Here is a 19,484-nt window from a genome sequence, read left to right as displayed (position 1 = left end):
CCCGGCTAGAACATGCCTCACCCCCTGGCACTGGGAGCAGCTGTGGGACATCTTCATTCTTTCTTTTTTTCTGGCAAGTTCAAAGGAGTCAGTGCTGGAAGCGGGGCTAAATGCTTGGGGATGGGGTTGCAACTTGGGGAAAGCCCTCCCTCACTCCTAAGAATAATAATAATAATAACTGTGGCATGTATTAAGTGCTTACTAGGTGCCAGGCACTGTACTAATCCCAGAGGTAGATACAAGCAAATCAGGTTGCACATAGAGCCTGTCCCACAAGGGTTTCATGGTCTTAATCCCCATTTTAATAATAATAATAGTAATAATGATGATATTTGTTAAGCACTTACTATGTGCCAGGCACTGTATTAAGCAGTGGGGTAAATAAAAAGCAAAGTGGCTTGGAAACGGTCCCTGTCCCACGTGGGGTTCACAGTCTTAATCCCCATTTTACACATGAGGACACTGAGGTCCTGAGACGTGAAGTGACTTGCCCAAGATCACACAGCATACAAATAGCAGAACTTGAATTAGACTGCAAGTCCTCTGACTCCGAGGCCCTTGCTCTATTCACCAGGCCAAGATAATAAAAATAATTTATTCCTATTAATGACGGTTTCCCCTTCTAGACTATAAACTCAATATAGGCGAGGACTGTGTCTTCCAATTTTCTTGTACTGTACTCTCCCGAAAATGTAGTAAATAATAACAATAATGATGTTGGTATTTCTTAAGCGCTTACTATGTGCAGAGCACTGTCCTAAGCGCTGGGGTAGATACAGGGTAATCAGGTTGTCCCACGTGAGGCTCACAGTTAATCCCCATTTTACAGATGCGGTAACTGAGGCCAGGAGAAGTGAAGTGACTTGCCCACAGTCACACAGCTGACAAGTGGCAGAGGCGGGATTCGAACTCATGACCTCTGACTCCCAAGCCCGGGCTCTTTCCACTGAGCCACGCTGCTTCTCTGTGAGTACTGCACACATAGTAAGCGTTCAATAAATACCACTGATTGATTAATATGTTTATGAGCTTACTATGTGCCGAGCACTGAACTAAACGCTGGGGCAGATAGATAATCAGGTCTCATATGGAGCTCACAGTCTAAATAGGAGGGAGAATGGTTACTGAACCCCATTTTGCAGATGAGGGAACTGAGGCACAGAGAAGTTAAGTGACTTGTCCAGCATTACCCAGCAGGCAAGTGATGGAGGTGGGATTAGAACCAGACCCTCTGACTCCCAGACCTGTGCTCTTTCCACTAGACCACGAATGAGGGTATTTATTAAGCACTTACTATCCCAGCTCTTGGATTCTCTCTCACTAATCAATCAATCAAACAATCAATAATGGTATTTATTGAGCACTTACTATGTGCAGAGTACTGTACTAAATGTTTGGGAGAGTACAACAGTAGAACAGTGCTTCGCACATAGTAAGCACTTAACAAATGCCATCGTTATTATTATTATTATTACAACAGAATTAGCAGAAACATTCGGGGTGGCCTAATGGAAAGAGCATAGGCTTGGGAATCAGGGAACCTGGGTTCTAATCCCAGTTCTGCCACTCATCGGCAGTGTGACCTTGGGGAAGTCATTTCACTCCTCTGGGCCTCAGTTACCTCATCTGTAAAATGGGGATTGAGAGTGTAAGGACCACTTGGGATCAGGACCTTGTCCATCTGGATTTGCTTGTACCCACCCCAGCGCTTAGTACACTGCCTGGCACATAGTAAGTGCTAAACAAATACCATTAAGTAAATAAATTCCCAGCCCACATCGATCTTACAGTTTAGAGAATCTAGGATCTCGGAGCACTTTCCTGAGAAGCAGCGTGGCTCAGCGGCAAGAGCTCGGGCTTGGGAGTCAGAAGTCATGAGTTCGAATCCCGGCTCCGCCACTTGTCAGCTGTGCGACTGTGGGCAAGTCACTTCACTTCTCTGGGCCTCAGTGACCTCATCTGTAAAATGGGGATGAAGACTGTGAGCCTCACGTGGGACAACCTGAGGACCCTGTATCTACCCCAGCGCTTAGGACAGTGCTCTGCACATAGTTAAACGCTAAACAAATACCAACATTCTTTTTTTTTCCCCAACTCTCCCCTCTCTGGAAAGTAGAGGACGGGGAGAAGACACCAGTACTTTCTCAGAAAGGAAAATGACCATGAAACAGCCCCAATATTATCCAGGCTCTTATTCTTAGATTGTGAGCCTCTTGGGGTCAGGGGCCAATGTCAAGCGCTCAGTACAGTGCTCTGCACCTAGTAAGCACTGGATAAAGACCATTATCATTATTACTGCTCGCTGTTTGGGGGGCGGGGGGCGCTTAGGCTCCAGGAGCCCCGGGCGGGAGAGGTGGAACCCCGTTGATCTAGGGAGCCAAACAGGTTTTGGTCAACTCTGTGACAGAGTTAACAGGCATAAGTAAATACGGCCAAACCACAAACTTTATACCTCATTATCAGGTTGGTCATATGATGATTATGATAGTCACACCTGGAATCTAGACAGCGTTCTCTCCCCAGGATTGGGGAAACCACACCGATATCTGTTCCCTTCTCCTCTCCTCAGCCCTGGGGATGGGTCGATGGGGGACCAGAGAGGGGCAAACGCTTACCTGAAGACACACAGCATGGGGGTCGGGAGTAATGGAGGGAAATCGCTAGTCTCGAGACTTGATGCCCTGGATGAGCCTTGTCTCCCCCGATTAGACCGTAAGCCCGTCAAACGGCAGGGACTGTCTCTATCTGTTGCCGACTTGTTCATCCCAAGCGCTTAGTACAGTGTTCTGCACATAGTAAGCGCTCAATAAATACTATTGAATGAATGACTGTCTCTGTTACCGATTTGTACATGCCAAGCACTTACTACAGTGCTCTGCACATAGTAAGCGCTCAATAAATACTACTGAATGAAGGAATGAATGGATGGATGAGGTTTAGAGGTGTCGTGGGGTGGGGGCGGGGAAAGGAGGCTGAAGTGAATAAATAGTATTGATTGACTGGTTGAACTAACCAGAGAGAGTGGTCTTCCCATGCTCCAGCCTCCCCCAGCTTCCAGAAACACACACTCTCCCCTCCCCATTTTGAACTTGAATTCTATTGAATTCTAAGTGTTTAGTTCAGTGTTCCGCGTACTGTAAGTGCTCACTGAATGCCACTGATTGACTGAACTATATAACAGTAATAATGATATCTGCGGTATTTGTTAAATGCTTACTATGTGGCAGACGCTGTTCTAAGCTCTGGGGTAGATACAAAATAATCAGATTGGACACAGTCCCTGTCCCACATAGAGCTCACATTCTTAATCCCCCTTTTTACAGATGAGGTCACTGAGGCACAGAGATACGTGAAGTGACTTGCCCAAAGTTACACAGCTGACACGTGGTAGAGCTGGGATTAGAACCCAGGACCTTCTGACTCCCGGGTCCGTGCTCTATCCACTGGACCACACTGCTTCTCAGATGCATCTTGTTTCATCAGTTAATCTATCAATCGATCAATGGTATCGATTGAGTACTTCCCATGCGCAGAGCACTGAACTAGACAGTACATTATAACAGAGATGGGAGACATGTTACATCCAAAATGAGCTTACAGTCTAGGGGGGAGACAGGCATTAAAATAAATTATGAGTGTTTGCATAAATGTTGTGGGCTGAGTTTGGAGTGACTATCAAGTGCTTAATAATAATAATAATAATGGTGATATTTGTTAATCGCTTATTATGTGTCAAACACTTTTCTAAGCACTGGGGTAGATAATAATGTTGGTATTTGTTAAGCGCTTACCATGTGCAGAGCACTGTTCTAAGCGCTGGGGGAGACACGGGGGAATCAGGTTGTCCCACATGGGGCTCACAGTCTTAATCCCCATTTTACAGATGGGGTAACCGAGGCCCAGAGAAGTTAAGTGACTTGCCCACAGTCACACAGCTGACAAGTGGCAGAGCCGGGATTCGAACTCATGACCTCTGACTCCAAAGCCCATGCTCTTTCCACTGAGCCACGCTGCATACAGGGTAATAATAGTAATAATATCAGGTTGTCCCCCGTGAGGCTCGCAGTCTTAATCCCCATTTTCCAGATGAGGTAACTGAGGCCCACAGAAGTGAAGTGACTTGTCCAAAGTCACACAGCTGACAAGCGGCGGATCCAGGATTAGAATCCACGACCTCTGACTCCCAAGCCCGTGCTCTTTCCACAGAGCCACGCGATTAGATTGTAAGCCCGTCAATGGGCAGGGGCTGTCTCTATCGGTTGCCCATTTGTACATTCCCAGCGCTTAGTACAGTGCTCTGCACATAGTAAGCGCTCAATAAATACGATTGAATGAATGAATGAAGGGCACAAATCCAAGTGCTTAGGAAATGCAGAAGGGAGAGGGAGTAGGGGAAATGAGGGCTGAGTTAGGGAAGGCCTCTCGGAGAAGATGTGATTTTAATAAGATTTTGAAGGTGGCGAGAGTGGTGGATTGTAGAACATGAAAGGTGAGGGAATTCCGGGCCGGATTTTTTTCTTTCTCCTAACTATGAAAATAATAAAAAGAGCACAGCTCCTTTTTGACATAATTTTAAGGGGGTGATCATACGCAATTTCCTCAAAGCAAATATGCTTCACACGCGCAGTATCAATCAATAAATCCATGGTATTCATTAAGCGCTTACTGGACTAGCGCTCTGGACTAGGAGCTTGGGAGAGCACAAGGCAATGGAGTTGGTAGATCCTTTCCCTGCCCATGAGGAGCTTACAGTCTGCTTTTAAAGTGAACCGACGCCATAATAAAATAGAACTTTTTCTCCTTTCCCAGTCTGTTACTAATATGGCTCTCATTAAGCGCTTCGTGTCGAGTACTTTTATAAGCGCTAGGGAAGGTACAAGTTGATGAAGTTGGACTCGGTCCCCGCCACACATGGGGGTCACAGTCTTCTCAGGGGTTAGGCCGGGGTGGGGTCCCTGGGACGGATTCCAGATGGGATATCAGTATGGGAATGGTATCTCTGGTGGGAAGGCCACCGCCTCTTGGGCTGGGCTCCTATGATTATTATTATTATTATATTATTACTATTGCACTCAAGTGCTTATATGTACGAAGCACCACTGTGAGCAGGCAGTTACAGTGCAATTCTCTGAGGCCAGGGAGATCACAGTTAATAATAATAATGTTGGTATTTGTTAAGCGCTTACTATGTGCCGAGCACTGTTCTAAGCGCTGGGGTAGACACAGGGGAACAGTTCCTTAAGCGGCGTGGCCTAGTGGAAAGAGCACAGGCCTGGGAGTCATGAGACCTGGGTTCTAATTCTGCCTCCTTCACTTGTCTGCTGTGTGACCTTGGGCAAGTCACTTCACTCTCTGCGCCTCAGTTCCTCATCTGGAAAATGGGGATTAAGGCTGTGAGCCCCATGTGGGACAAACTACCTTGTATCCATCCCAACGCTTAGTACAGTGTCTGGCACATAGTAAGCACTCAACAAACAGCACAATTATTATTACTGGCTGAGTGACGGCTAGTGGCTCCTTCAGAGTCCCACCACGAGGGTGGCTTGGAGAGGCCAAGGGGCCTTGGATAAGTCAGGCCGCGGTCAAGGGCAGTAGGCGGGGAGGGGTGGAGGGAGGAAAGGTGGGTCTTTGTGTTTGGGTCATTCGGTTATGGCTCCAGAAAGCCGGGGCGGGGTCCCCCAAACCCTGGGGGAAGGGTCCAGCCACCCACCGGGTATTTCTGGATGGCGCCCTCAACCCTCCAGTCCTGAGGGAATTTCAATGGGGGGGGGGGGTCTATCCTTGCCCTGACAATAGAATTGGAGGAGGCAAGGTGGGAAACACACACATACACACACGTATACACAAACAGCACAGATAAGGAGGGCAGGGGCTGGGGTGGAAACCGGCAGAAAACAAACAGCAGAAACACAAGCAAAAGGAGCTGGAGGGTAAGATAGAAAAGGCTCGGTTCTAGTCCCTTTTAGGTGATGTTGGGGAAGTTATTTCACTTCTCTGTGCCTCTCTTTCCTCACTCGTAAAATGGGGATTCAAGAGTGCCCTAGAGGAAAGAGAGCAGACCTAGGGGTCAGAAGACCTGTGTTCTAATCCCCATTCTGCCACTTGACTGATTTGTGGTTTGGGGGAAGTCCCTTAACTTCCCTGGGCCTCAGTTTCCTCATCTATAAAATGGGGAATTTCAACTATGGCCTAATTCATTCAATAGTATTTATTGAGCGCTTACTATGTGCACAGCACTGTACTAAGCGCTTGGAATGTACAATTCGGCAACAGATAGAGACAATTCCTGCCCATTGACGGGCTTACAGTCTAATCGGACTAATGGCCTAATGCAAGAAGCACGGTCGTCGTGGGCAGGGAATGTGTCTATTATTATAATATACTCTCCCAAGTGCTTAGTACAGTGTTTTGCACATAATAAACACTCAGTAAACACAATTGATAGAATGAATGAGTTCAGAAGACCTGGGTTCCAATTCCAGTTCTGCCAGTGGCCTGTTATGTGACTGGGGGCAGCTCATTTAACTTATCTGTGCCTCAGTTTCTTCAGCTATAAAATGGGGATTTGATACCTGCTCTCCCTCCTATATAAACTATGAGCCCCAAGTGGGGCATGGACCGTGTCCAACCTGATTATCTTGTATCTACCCCACTGCTTAGAAGAGTGCTTGGCACATGGTAAGCATTTTACACTTATGACAATTATCATTATTATTATTTCTCCTCTTTAATAATAATAATAATGTTGGTATTTGTTAAGCGCTGACTATGTGCAGAGCACTGTTTAAAGGGCTAGGGTAGATGCAGGGTGATCAGGTTGTCCCACGTGAGGCTCACAGTTAATCCCCATTTTCCAGATGAGGGAACTGAGGGGCACAGAGAAGTTAAGTGACTTGCCCACAGTCACACAGATGACAAGTGGCAGAGCCGGGATTCGAACCCAGGTCCTCTGACTCCCAAGCCCGGGCTCTTTCCACTGAGCCATGCTGCTTTAGACTGTAAGTCCTATGTGAGAGAGGCAGTGTGTCCCATCTGAATTCACTGTGACTATCTCAGTGCTTTGCACACAGTAGAGACTTAACGAATACCACAGTTATGAATATGGGGGAGCCGGGAAGACTAGGGAGGGACTGAATGGGGGCCTGGGGGGTGGGGTTCCTGGCCGGGGTAGGGTGTTGTGGAACTTGGGAGGACGAAAGCAAAGATTGACACTCCTGGGGTTACAGACTGGGAAAAGCAAAATGAAAGGCAGTGGGGTAGCAGGAAGTCTACTTAACTTCTGGGCGCCTCAGTTTCCTCCTCTGAAAATGGGGATAAAATACCTGCTCCTCACTTCTTAGACTATGAGCCCTGTGTGGGAGTCAGTCAGACAGTCAACCGTAGTTATCGAGAGCTTACTGTGTGCAGAGAACTATATTAAGCACTGGAGGGAGTAAAATACAATTAACAGACATATTCCCTGCCCACTACGAGCTTACAATCTAGAGGGGGAGAAAGACATCAGTGTAAATAAATAAATTGCAGATATGTACATAAATGCTGTGGGGCTGGGAGGGCAGATGGATAGAGGAAGCAAGTCAGGGTGATGCAGAAGAGAGTGGGAGAAGAAGAAAGGAGGGGTTAGTCAGGGAAGGCCTCTTGGAGGAGATGGGCCTAAAATAAGGCTTTGAAGGCGGGGAGTGTAATTGTCTGGTGGATTTGAGGAGAAAGGGCGTTCCAGGCCAGAGGCGGGATGTGGGCGAGAGATCGGCGGCAGTAAGAAGGTTGACGTTAGAGGAGCCAAGTGTGCGGGCTGGGTTACAGTAGGAGAGTAGCAAGGTGAGGTAAGAGCGGGCAAGGTGACTGAGTGCTTTAAAGCCGATGGTGAGGAGTTTCTGTCTGATGCGGAGGTGGATGGGAAACCACTGGAGTTTCTTCAAGAGTGGGGAAACACGGCCTGAGAGTTTTTGTAGAAAAATGATCAGGCAGCAAAGGGAAGTATGGAACGGAGAGGGGGGAGACGGGAGGCAGGGAGGTCAGCAAGAGGGCTGAGACAGTAATCCAAGTGAGATGGGATAAATGACTGGATTATCACGGTGGTAGTTCGGATGGAGAGGAAAAGGACTGTGTCCTCTCTGATTATCTTGCTTCGACCTCAGAGCTTGCTATAGCGTATGGTGCACAGGAAGCTTTTAATAATTCAGCGTAATTATTGAAACCCAGATCACAGTTCTCCCCACCTTCAAAGCCCTATTAAAATCCCACCTCCTCCAGGAAGCCTGGAATGAATCCCTGCAATCAAATGTCATCCTCCCAGGCCATCAGCACTTATTAGTCTACCACTGTCCATTTTATTGTAATGGTAATAGTCAAGTGCTTACTATGTGCCAGGCACTGTCCTAAGCACTGGGATTGATAAAAGATAATCAGGTCGGACACAATCCCCGTCTCACATGGGGCTCACAGTCTCAATCCCCATTTTATAGACGAGGGGACCGAAACATAGAGAAGTGAAGTGACTTGCCCAAGGTCTCACAGCAGACAAGCGGCAGAGCCAGGATTAGAACCTGTGACCTTCTGCCTTCCAGGCCCGTGCTCCATCCACTAGGCCAGGCTCCCGTCAATCAGTGGTAGATGGCTTAGGGTGTTGGCAGGGCGCTCCAGGTGAAGGACACAGAAGGGAGATTTAGGAGAAGCAGCAGGGCGTAGTGGATACAGCACTGGCCTGGAAGTCAGAACGTCGTGGGTTCAAATCCCGGCTCTGCCACTAATCTGCTATGTGAACTTGGGCAAGTCGCTTTACTTCTCTGGGCCTGTTACCTCATCTGCAAAATGGGGACTGACTATGGGCCCCATGTAGGATAGGGATTGGGTCCAATCCCACCCCAGAGATGAGTACCGTGCCTGGCACATAGTAAGCGCTTAACAACTATTAATATTACTAGACTTGTGGTTCCCTGAAATTCTCAGGGTTTTGAGCCAGGTCCTACTGCCAGAATGAGGAGGGAGGAGCTAAGCTGGGGGCCGGGCAAAGGGGTAAGGAGTGGGGTCTGGGGAACCAGAGAGCCGGGGGGTGCTGGGATCGAGAGGTGGGGCTGGGCCGACCGGGGCCACGAAGCAGGTAGAGGAGGCCCGACCGGGATCGGTGCTTCCAAGAGGAGCTGGGTTATCTGGGAATCTTGGGCGGCACAGCTCGCTGGCCAGTAGGTATGCCCTGCACCCCGTGGTCTGGCCACACCGAGGTTCAGAGGGGACGTGGAGGCTGGGGCTCACCTGACCGAGTAGGGGAGGGGACAAGGAGCGCTGGTGTTTTGGGGGGAGCTAGGGCCTGTTGGTGGTCAACGTATCCATTCCCCCGCTTCTGAGTCCCGGGGGCGGGACGGCGGCCCGTCCGTCCGCCCGCCTCCCTTCTGGGGTAACTGGAAAGAATCGGTGTCTTTCGGCCGAGCTGGGGGAGGATGGGTGTACTCGGCCCCATGACTTGGGCAGCGAGAGGGATTTGGGTTAGACAGCGGGAGGGTGGGTCTGAGCCGGGCGGGGGGGTCGGCTGGGGTCAGCCGGCTTGGGTACGAGGCGGGAGGTGGGAGGGGACACATCAGAGCGGGGTTAATGGGGGGTGGACGCCAGGCCAGCTGTGAAGGCTGGGGCCGATGTGGAGATAGGGTCAGCCTGCTTCACGTCATCGGGCGCGCTGCGGTGGTTATAAAGTCCAGTCGCCCCCGCCCTGGCCGTGATTGCCACCCCGCGTACCTGAGCTCTCCGGGCCGCCCCCCGCCGCCCCGTGGGCCGCCCCCGGCCCCCCGGCCGCCCCCGCCATGTGGGAGCTCCGGTCGGTCGCCTTCTCCCGCGCGGTCCTGGCCGAGTTCCTGGCCACCCTCCTCTTCGTCTTCTTCGGGCTGGGTTCGGCCCTGGACTGGCCGTTGGCCCTGCCCAGCGTGCCGCAGATCGCGCTGGCCTTCGGGCTGGCCATCGGCACGCTGGTGCAGGCCCTGGGCCACGTGAGCGGCGCCCACATCAACCCGGCCGTGACCGTGGCCTGCCTGGTGGGCTGCCGCGTCTCCGTCCTGCGAGCCGCCTGCTACGTGGCCGCCCAGCTGCTGGGGGCCGTGGCCGGAGCCGCCCTGCTCCACCAGCTCACCCCGCCGGACATCCGTGGAAACCTGGCCATCAACAAGGTGAGTGGCCGGCCGGGGTGGGATAAGTAAACTGACCATCTCTTCCTGACTGAGCTCTCTTTTCCTCTTCTCCCACTCCCTTCCGCGTCACCCTGACCTGTTCCATTTATTGATTCCCCCATCGCAGCCCTACAGCACTTATGTCCAAATCTGTCATTTCTTTATTGATATAAACGTCTGTCTCCCCCACTAGACTGTAAGCTTGCCGTGGGCAGGGAATGCATCCGTTATATTGTTATATTGTACTCTCCCAAGTGCTTACTATAGTGAGCTGCACATGGTAAGCACTCAATAAATACGATTGACTGACTGATCGACACCCGTCCCCGTAACCAGGGAAGGACAAGCTAATGTCTCAGACTCTCCCCTCTTCATCCCTGACTCTCCCCTCTCCATCCCTGACTTTCCTCTTTTGACACAACATGGACCATCCGACACCCCTGACTCTCCTCTTTCCATCTCTGACTGTCCCTCCAGTCACCCAACATAGACCATCCAACCTCTAACTCTCCCCTCTCCATCTCTGACTCTTCCCCCAGTGGCCCAGCCTACGTTTGTCCATCCAAACTTCTCTGGGCCCCTATTTTGTTTTCTCTAAAGGTATAAAGAACCCCAACATCCGCTCACACCTCATGTCCCTCCCACAATCTTCCAACCCAGGTCTGCCTCTCCCTGCCAGTCTGGAAGTTCTTCTGTAGATCTAACCTTTCATTCATTCATTCATTCAATAGTATTTCTTGAGCGCTTACTATGTGCAGAGCGCTGTACTAAGCGCTTGGAATGTACAAATCGGCAACAGGTAGAGACAGTCCCTGCCCTTTGACGGGCTTACAGTCTAATCGGGGGAGACGGGCAGACGAGAACAATGGCAATAAATAGAGTCAAGGGGAAGAACATCTCATAAAAACAATGGCAACTTTCTCTTGCTGCCGCCCAAGCCCATTTCCCCATTTGCTCCCTTGGGACCCCCAGAGCAGAGAGCCAAACCCCCCCCCCCCGAACCCTGTGGGGACTGGACAGGTGGCCGCTGTTCCCTGTGGCATGGGACTTTGTGGGTTGGGCGGGTTTGAAGGGGCAAGAAAATGGACAGGTGTGAGAAGGGTCAGGCAGGGGTGGAAGAGACAACAGATCTGAGGCTTGGATGCTCTGGGTCAGAGTCCCAAGGTGGCTGCCACTAGGGTCTGGAGCAGATAGTTGGGGAGGCAGGGATTATGAATGCCAGGGTTCCCTCAGCCTCTTCTTCTCCACACACACACACACAAACACATACACCCCTCAGCCTCCTTTTCTCCCGACACACACACACCTCAGCCTCCTCTTCTCCAAATGATGGTAATAATAATAATTATGGTATTTGTTAAGCGCTCTGTGCCAAGCACTGTTCTAGGCGCTGGGGTAGATACAAGGTAATCAGGTTGTCCCACATGGGGCTCATAGTCTTCATCCCCATTTTCCAGATGAGGTGACTGAGGCCCAGAGAAGTTAAGTGGCTTGCCCAGGGTCAAACAGCAGACAAAGGGCAGGGACTGTATCTGTTACCGATTTGTCCATTCCAAGCGCTTAGTACAGTGCTCTGCACATAGTAAGCGCTCAATAAATACTACTGAATGAATACACACACACACACACACACACACTCCTCAGTCTCCTCTTCTCCAGACACACGTACCTGCATATATACACACACATACACACCCAGCTCCAGGGTCAGAGACACAGGCCATCCCAGATCTATAGAGATCCCGACCCACGCAGGCACTGGAGACCCCCCACCCCACCCCCAGAGTCACTATCCCTGAGACAAAGGGTGGTGCCGGCCAGGGAGGGAGATCAAACTCCAGTGGGGCTACCCTGGGAAGGCTCCCCGGAGGAGGAAGTGTTTCCCGGGAGCTGCTGAAGGAGGGGAGGAAAGTGGTCGGTGAGGGTGCGGGGTGGGTTGGGGTGAGCAGGAATGGGGAACAGGAGGGGTGGAGCCAGCCCTGGGCCAACCATCCCATTCCACTGGATCCTGACATGGAGGCAGCCAATTTCACGGTTCGATTCTCCTCCCTCCCTCGGTGGGAACTCCTGCCCGGGTTCATTCTTTCCTCGGGGTGACCTAGTCCCGACCCACCCCGCGTCCACCGCCAGCCCCGCCACACGGCCCGGAGAAGAGACAGCTGGGGGTCAGAGCACTCGGGTCTCAAATTCTCTGAGCCATCAAAGCCCCCCAACGCCCCCCATCCTCACCCCACCTTTCTGCCTTTCCCAGCCACGTCCGTGGATTGGAGAAGGGAGAGGAAGGAGGGTGTGGTGGATGGGGTGGGAGAGAGGGGCCAGGAAATGACTTAGTCCTAATCTTTTAGCTTCGAGATCAGTCAGTGGTATTTACTGGGTGCTTACTGTGTGCGCAGCACTGTACTAAATTCTTGGGAGAGTCCAATACAACTGAGTTAGTAGACACACTCCCTGCCCGCAAGGGTCTACCGGCTCAAGATGATGGGAAAGAACCCAGGTCCAAAAGAGATTTCCCAAGGATCCGGGCCGATGAGACATGGGCCTCAGGGCAGACGGTCCTGCTCGGAGGCGGGGGGATGGATGGGTTGGCTGCTTCGGCTCCCTGGTTCTTGGGAGACTCAGCCGGGTGATCTGATGGAAGCCCGCCGGACCTCTCCGAAGCCCCCAAACCCCGGCCAAAGAGTGGGTGAGCGATGGCATTTATTGAGCGCTTACTCTGTACCAAGCACTGCAGCGAGTGAGGGGGCAGATATGAGTGTCAGCACTGTCTTGGTTGTCTGCCGGAGTGAAAGCGGATCAACAGCCGCACGGGGAGAAGAGTCAGGCAGTCGATTAGTCAATTGCATTTACTGAGCGCTTACTGTACGCAGAACACTCTACTAAGCACTGGGAAGAGTACGATATAACAGACACATTTCCGGCCAATAATAGTCATAATAATGGTATTGGTGAAGCATTTACTATGTGCCAGGCACTGTACTAAGCGCTGGGATGAATACCAGCAAATCAGGTTGGACGCAGTCCCTGTCCCAGGTGGGGTCACAGTCTCAATCCCCGTTTTACACATGAGGCAACAGGCCCAGAGACGTGAAGCGATTTGTCCAAGGTCACACAGCAGACAAGAAGTGGACAAGGATTAGAACCCATGACCTTCTGACTCCCAGGCCCATGCTCTATCCACTAAGCCATGCTGCTTTTCAATCAAGCAACTTACAGTCTAGAGGACCGTAGCGAGAGAGGGAGGAGAGGGAGGGGAGAAAGACCCTGGGAAGTAGGGAAGGATTGGGGAGAGAGGAGAGGGAGGTCCGAGGGGAGGGGAGGGAAGAAAAGGTGTGTGGGGAAAGTCCCGGAAGGTAGGGAGGAAGGAAAAGGTCGGGGGGGGGAGGTCCTGGAAGGAAGGAGAAGGTGGGGAGGGAGTTTCTGGAAGGAATAATAATAATGTTAATAATAATGTTGGTATTTGTTAAGCGCTGACTATGTGCAGAGCACTGTTCTAAGCGCTGGGGGAGATACAGGGTCATCAGGTTGTCCCACGGGAGGCTCACTGTCTTCATCCCCATTTTACAGATGGGGTCACTGAGGCCCAGAGGAAGTGAAATGACTTGCCCACAGTCACACAGCAGACGAGTGGCGGAGCCGGGATTCGAACTCATGACCTCTGACTCCCAAGCCCAGGCTCTTTCCACTAAGCCACGCTGCTGGGGAAGGAGGGGAGAGTGGTGGTGGAGGGAAGGGGCAGGAAGGAGAGGGAAGAGATGTTGTGTTTGGAGAGGTCTTGGAAAGCAGGAGAGGGAGGGGAAGGATGAGGGGAGGTCCTGGGTGGGAAGAGAGGTCTGTGGAGTAGGTCCTGAAATGGGGCGGAGGGAGGGGAACAATAATCACAGTTACGGTACTTATTAAGCACTTACTATGTGCCCAGCACCGTTCTAAGTGCCAGGGATGATACAAATTGATCAGGTTGGACACAGTCCCTGTCCCTCGTGGGGCTCACACTCTTAATCCCCATTTTACAGATGAGGTAACTGAGGCACCAAGAAGTTAAGTGACTCGCCCAAAGTCACACCGCAGACGTGTGGCGAAGCCGGGATTAGAACTCAGGTCATTCTGACTCCCGGGCCTATCCACTGAACCATGCGGGGGGCAGGGAGGTCCTGGGAGGGAAGGGGAGGTGGGGAGGGAAGTCCTGTGGGGAGGGGAGCGATTGGCACCAGGCGCCAGCCTCCGGGCCGGGCTGGGGGGCAGAGTGAGCTCCCGGTCACGAACCAAAGGGAAACCCGGTCCGGGAACAGGTGTGCCTCTGCTAGGAAATTTCCCTCCCACTCTGTTTCCTCGCCCTCGGCCAACCTGGCGTTGGGCTGGGGCACGGGGAGGGGACGCAGGGTGGGGATGTGGGGAAGGGGATGTGGGGAAGGGGGGCAGAGTGGCGGGATGGTAGGGGCTGAAGGCCCCTCAAGGGAAGGCTGCCCCACTCCCTGCGACACACTCCCCCAAGCCCCTTTTTCCAAAACCCTGATGGCAGGACAACGGGACGAGCCCCGGGCCTGCAGGCCGGCTCACCAACCTCCCCGGAGACCCACTTGTGAATTGGTTGCAAATAATAACAATAATAATGATGGTGCTTGTAAAGCGCTTAGTATGCGCCAGGCACCGTACTAAGCGCTGAGGTGGATACCGGCAAATCAAGAAGGACACAGTCCCTGACCCGTGTGGGGCTCACAGTCTCAATCCCCATTTTCCAGATGAGGTAACTGAGGCCCAGAGAAGTGAAGTGACTTGCCCAGCAGACAAGTGGCGGAGGTGGGGTTAGAACCCATGACCTTCTGACTCCCGGGCCCGGGCTCTATCTATTATGCCATGCTGCTTCCCTAATAAGGTCTGGGTCGTGCGGCGCCCGGTCGCTGTGGCATCGGGTGCCCCCCCGGGAGCGGGGAGGGGACGGAAAGAGATGCTGAGCCCCTTCCCCGCCTGACCACCTCCTACTGAGCCCCCCTCTCCACCCATCCCACAGCTGAGCAATAACACGACGTCGGGACAGGCGGTCACAGTGGAGCTGTTCCTGACGCTGCAACTCGTCCTCTGCGTCTTCGCCTCCACCGACGAGCAGCGCGGCGACACCTTGGGCTCCCCCGCCCTCTCCATCGGCTTCTCCGTGGTCCTCGGCCACTTGTTGGGGGTAAGTCTGGACCATCGGGTCCTTCCTGCCCTCCCTCCTCCTCCCCCTTCCCCTTCTCCCCTCGCCCCGTCCCATCCCCATCCCTCCCCCTCCCGTCCCCTGCCCTCACCATCCCTCTCCATCCTCTTCTCTTTGGTCCTCAACCACCTGCTGGAGGTAGAGGAGCAGCTTGGCCTAATGGATAGATCACGGGCCTGGGAGTCAGAAGGACTTGGGTTCTAATCCCGGCTCTGCCACTTATCTGCTGCGTGACCCTGGGCAAGGCTCTTATCTTCTCCGGGCCTCAGTTCCCTCATCTGGAAAATGGGGATTGAGACTGTGAGCCCCATGTGGGACAGGAACTGGGTCCAATCTGATTTGCTTGCATCCGTCTCAGCGCTTAGTACGGTGCCTGGCACAGAGTAAACGCTTAACAAATACCGCTATTATTATTATTATTACTAGATGATGGCCTGTCCCCTCCTGTTCTCCTCCTCCCCTTTTTCTCTGAGGCCCAGAGAAGTGAAGTGACTTGCCCAAAGTCACACAGCAGACAACTGCAGAGCCAGGATTAGAACCTATGACCTTTTGGCTCCCGGGCCTTGCTCTATCCATTAGGCCACGCTGCTCCCTCCCAACCCCCACCCTCTCCATCAGTTTCTCCGTGGTCTTGGGCCACCTTCTGGAGGTAGATTCAGCTCATCCACCCCCTTCTGCCCTTCCTCTGCCTCTCCCCCACCCTCCCCCTCCACGTCGCCCAACGAGGTCGAGGCCGAGCTCCGACTGGAGACCCCTCTCCAGTCCTGCTCCCCCCCACCCCCTTCCAACCGTGCTGATTTCCCTTCTCTTCCCTCACCCGCCCAGATCCACTACACCGGCTGTTCCATGAACCCTGCCCGCTCCCTGGCGCCGGCTGTCATCGTGGGCAAGTTTGACGATCACTGGGTAAAGCCAGCCACCAGTCCACCCCTCCCCTCATCCCCTTCATCCCTGCTCCCACCCCGGATCAGACTCCCCTACCCAGTCTCCCTATTCTGAATCCCACCCCCCATGACCCCCTGGTGTCCACCTCCCACTGGGGGATGTGGAGAAAGATCAACCTGGCATGGTGGGGGTGGAGGGGGGAGGCAGGGGGCATGGGAAGGCAGTGTGGCCTAGCGGAAAGAGTCCAGGCCTGGGACTCAGAGGGCTTGGGTGCTAGTAGTAATAATTATGGTACTTGTTAAGCGCTTACTACGTGCTAAGCATGCTTAGAACAGTGCTTGGCACATAGCGCTTAACAAATACCATTATCATTATTCTAAGCGCTGGGGTAGATAGAAGTTGTTCAAGTTGGAAACGGTCCTGTCCCACGTGGCCTCACCCTCTCAATCCCCATTTTACAGATGAGGGAACTGAGGCCACCAGATGTGAAGTGACTTGCCCAAGGTGACACAGCAGACACGCCAGCTTTCCCACGCATCTTCTGGGTGATCTTGGGCAACTCACTTAGCTCTTCTGTGCCTCAGTTCCCTCATCTACAAAATGGGGATCCATGACTTGTTCTCCCTCCTGCTGCGAGCCCCAACTAGGAGCCTGATTATCTTGAATCTACCCCAGCGTTTAGTACACTGCTCATCCTCTAATAAGCGCTTAACCCATACCGAAATTATTAGGGACCAGTCAGAATCCTCCAGGCACACGTCCCTGCGGTCAGGGCAAGAGGCCTGCTGGGATAATGTTACCAGGGAGCGGGGCTGGGCCCCAGTGAGAGGGGGACTTGTGCTGTGAGACCCTCCCTCGTCCCTTCTCCCCCCTCCAACCGGGCACCCTCTCCCCCCGCCAGGTCTTCTGGATCGGGCCGCTGGTGGGGGCCATCCTGGGCTCCCTCATCTACAACTACCTCCTGTTCCCGCACGCCCTGAGCCTGTCCGAGCGCCTGGCCACGCTCAAGGGGTTGGAGCCGGACGTGGACTGGGAGGAGAGGGAGGCCCGGAGACGCCAGTCGGTGGAGCTCCACTCGCCCCAGACCCTGCCTCGGGGGAACAAAGTCTGATGATCTACCCCCCCGAAACACCCCCTGGTACCCCACGAGGAGCCCCTGGGAGGCTCAGAGATCACCTTCCCCCTGCTTCTCCCTCTCCTTTTCCCGGTCCCCCATGTCCAAAATGTCGGCCCCCTTTTACAGGATAAACTTGCTGCTTCCCGGCAAGCCGCTCAAGAGGGGGAAGAGAGTGGGAGTGCAGAAATGCCCCTCTTACTAAGAGACCACCCTGGAAGCCTGGCTCTGACTCTGAGAATGCCCACCGCCGGGAGGGGCAGGAGAGAGGGGCAGGGGCAGGGAGGGGAAGGGAGGTGGGCGCCCGGTTGTGGCCGGAGTCTAGGGGGATCCGGCTCCTTTGTGGAGCGGCGGCCGATGGGCCGAGGCCTTCGGGGACCCGGTGACAAGAGCGAGGGGTAGGGTCTGCCGAGGGCTGGGGGTCTGAGGGAAGGAAGGGGGGCTGCCGGGTTGGGTGGGACTGCCTACGTGTGTGTGTGTGTCTGCTGTGAGTGTGTGTATTGTGTGTGTGAGTTGGTGAGACGAGGCTTCAGGGCCCCCCATCTGCCTTCCCCCCACCCCATAATTCCTGCAGCCCCTCCTTGTCCCCTCCGGAGCCCCGCTCCCCCAATAAAACGGCCCTGGACAATCATAGCCTCTCCCCACTTTCTTCCGACTTGGCCTCATTCTGGGGGGTTGGGGGATGGGGCCACTGGGAATGGAGGGAGGGGGTCGCTCAGTAGATGAAAGGGGATACTAGTGGCCTCAGTTTCCCCACTCGGGTCTGCCCCGGACGGTGGGGCCCCAAGCCCCTTCTGGACCGCCCCCATCTCGGCCTGCCCCTTCCAGGCCCCCACCCCCAGCGGCCGAGCCGCCGCAGCCAGAAAAACAAAGCTGCTTTGTGCCCGGCGGGAGCCCCCTCCCCTGTGCCCATGCAGGCTGCCCTTTGTTTAATGCCACCCGACACCTCCTGGAGAGGGAAGCGACTCACACCAACCCTGCCCTACACATATACACACACACACACACACACACACAGCCCCTGGCACCATGGCAACCTCACCTCCTGCTTCCTGCCCCTCAGCCTCCTCCAGCCTGCTCCCCAGACCGGGCCCTCCAGCCTCCGCCAAGTCCGGGGATAAATGGGAGGGAGGGAGAGGGTCCCTGGATCCTGCTGTCCAGGGTGGGGATGAGAGGGTAGTTTTCGCAGGCTCACACGTCTCCCCCCCCCCCCCTTTTTTTTCCAATGGTATTTGTTGAGCACTTAGTACGTCCCAGGCACCGTACTAAGGATCGGGGTAGATACAAGATAATCAGGCTGGATACAGTCCATGTCCCACATGGGGCTCACACCCTTAATCCCTACTTTACAGGTGAGGTAACTGAGGCACAGAGAAGTGAAGTGACTTGCCCCAGGTCACACAGCAGACAAGTGGTGGACCCGGAATTGGAACCCAAGTCCTCTGAATCCCAGGCGCGGGAACTTTTCACTAGGCCTCTCTACTTCCCCTCTTCACAGATCCTCCAGTGTCCATCCGGCCCTCTGCGCATCAAGCAGAGACCCCAACTCCCCATCAGCTCTGGGGCGCTCAATCAGCTCCCTCCCTCCCTCCTATCCTCGCTCCTCTTCCACCATCCCTCAGCTCACGTTCTCTGCTCCCCTCAAGCCATTGGACCTCATTCTCGTCTCTTTCACCACCGACTTCCCACTCCCTCCTGCCTGTAACAACCTACACCTTCACATCCGGCAAATCCACTGCTCTCCCCGTCCTCGGAGCCTTACTAAAATCACAGCTTCTCCAGGAAGTGTTCCCCAAATTATCTCGTATCTCATCACATCCCTCCAACTGCCACTTCGACACTTCTGCACTTCATAAGTTAAGCGTCCACAACCTCCCGTGGCAATTATCCACATGTCTTACATTCTCTATTTCTTCCATCATATCTATAATTTTCTTCAGTATCCCTCTCCCCTACTAGACGGTTTGCTCCTTGAAGGCAGGGATTGTGCCTGCAAACATCATTCTCCCCTCCTAAGAGGCCGGTACAGGGGTCTGCACACGGTAGAGACTCAGAAAATATTATCGATCGAATGACTGAACCTCACCTCTTCCAGGCAGCCTTCCCTGAATGGAACTAGTGAGGTCCCCACACCTTCTCAGTC

General features: G+C 53.4%; 1 protein-coding gene across 1 annotated transcript; it reads left to right on the top strand.

Moving 5' to 3' along the window:
• The first annotated feature begins 9,742 nt into the window (after nucleotides 1-9,742).
• On the top strand, nucleotides 9,743-17,974 carry AQP2 (aquaporin 2). The gene is made up of 4 exons (XM_001518343.3): nucleotides 9,743-10,154; nucleotides 15,160-15,324; nucleotides 16,168-16,248; nucleotides 17,129-17,974. Exons 1-4 carry the CDS (start codon nucleotides 9,795-9,797, stop codon nucleotides 17,336-17,338), a joined length of 816 nt encoding a protein of 271 aa, XP_001518393.2. The 5' UTR covers nucleotides 9,743-9,794; the 3' UTR covers nucleotides 17,339-17,974.
• Nucleotides 17,975-19,484: the final 1,510 nt, after the last annotated feature.

The sequence above is a fragment of the Ornithorhynchus anatinus genome, chromosome 10, assembly GCF_004115215.2.
Source record: "Ornithorhynchus anatinus isolate Pmale09 chromosome 10, mOrnAna1.pri.v4, whole genome shotgun sequence".
NCBI lineage: Eukaryota > Metazoa > Chordata > Mammalia > Monotremata > Ornithorhynchidae > Ornithorhynchus > Ornithorhynchus anatinus.
The sequence above is the reverse complement of the archived record's forward strand: the minus strand, read 5'-3'. Positions and strand labels throughout refer to the sequence as shown.

Bases quoted from the DNA above. Each gene is read 5' to 3' on its own strand.
- AQP2 (XM_001518343.3), top strand. From the start codon at position 9,795: ATGTGGGAGCTCCGGTCGGTCGCCTTCTCCCGCGCGGTCCTGGCCGAG. The intron at 10,155-15,159 runs GTGAGTGGCCGG...CCCATCCCACAG, and splicing joins GAAACCTGGCCATCAACAAG to CTGAGCAATAACACGACGTC. The intron at 15,325-16,167 runs GTAAGTCTGGAC...TCACCCGCCCAG, and splicing joins TCCTCGGCCACTTGTTGGGG to ATCCACTACACCGGCTGTTC.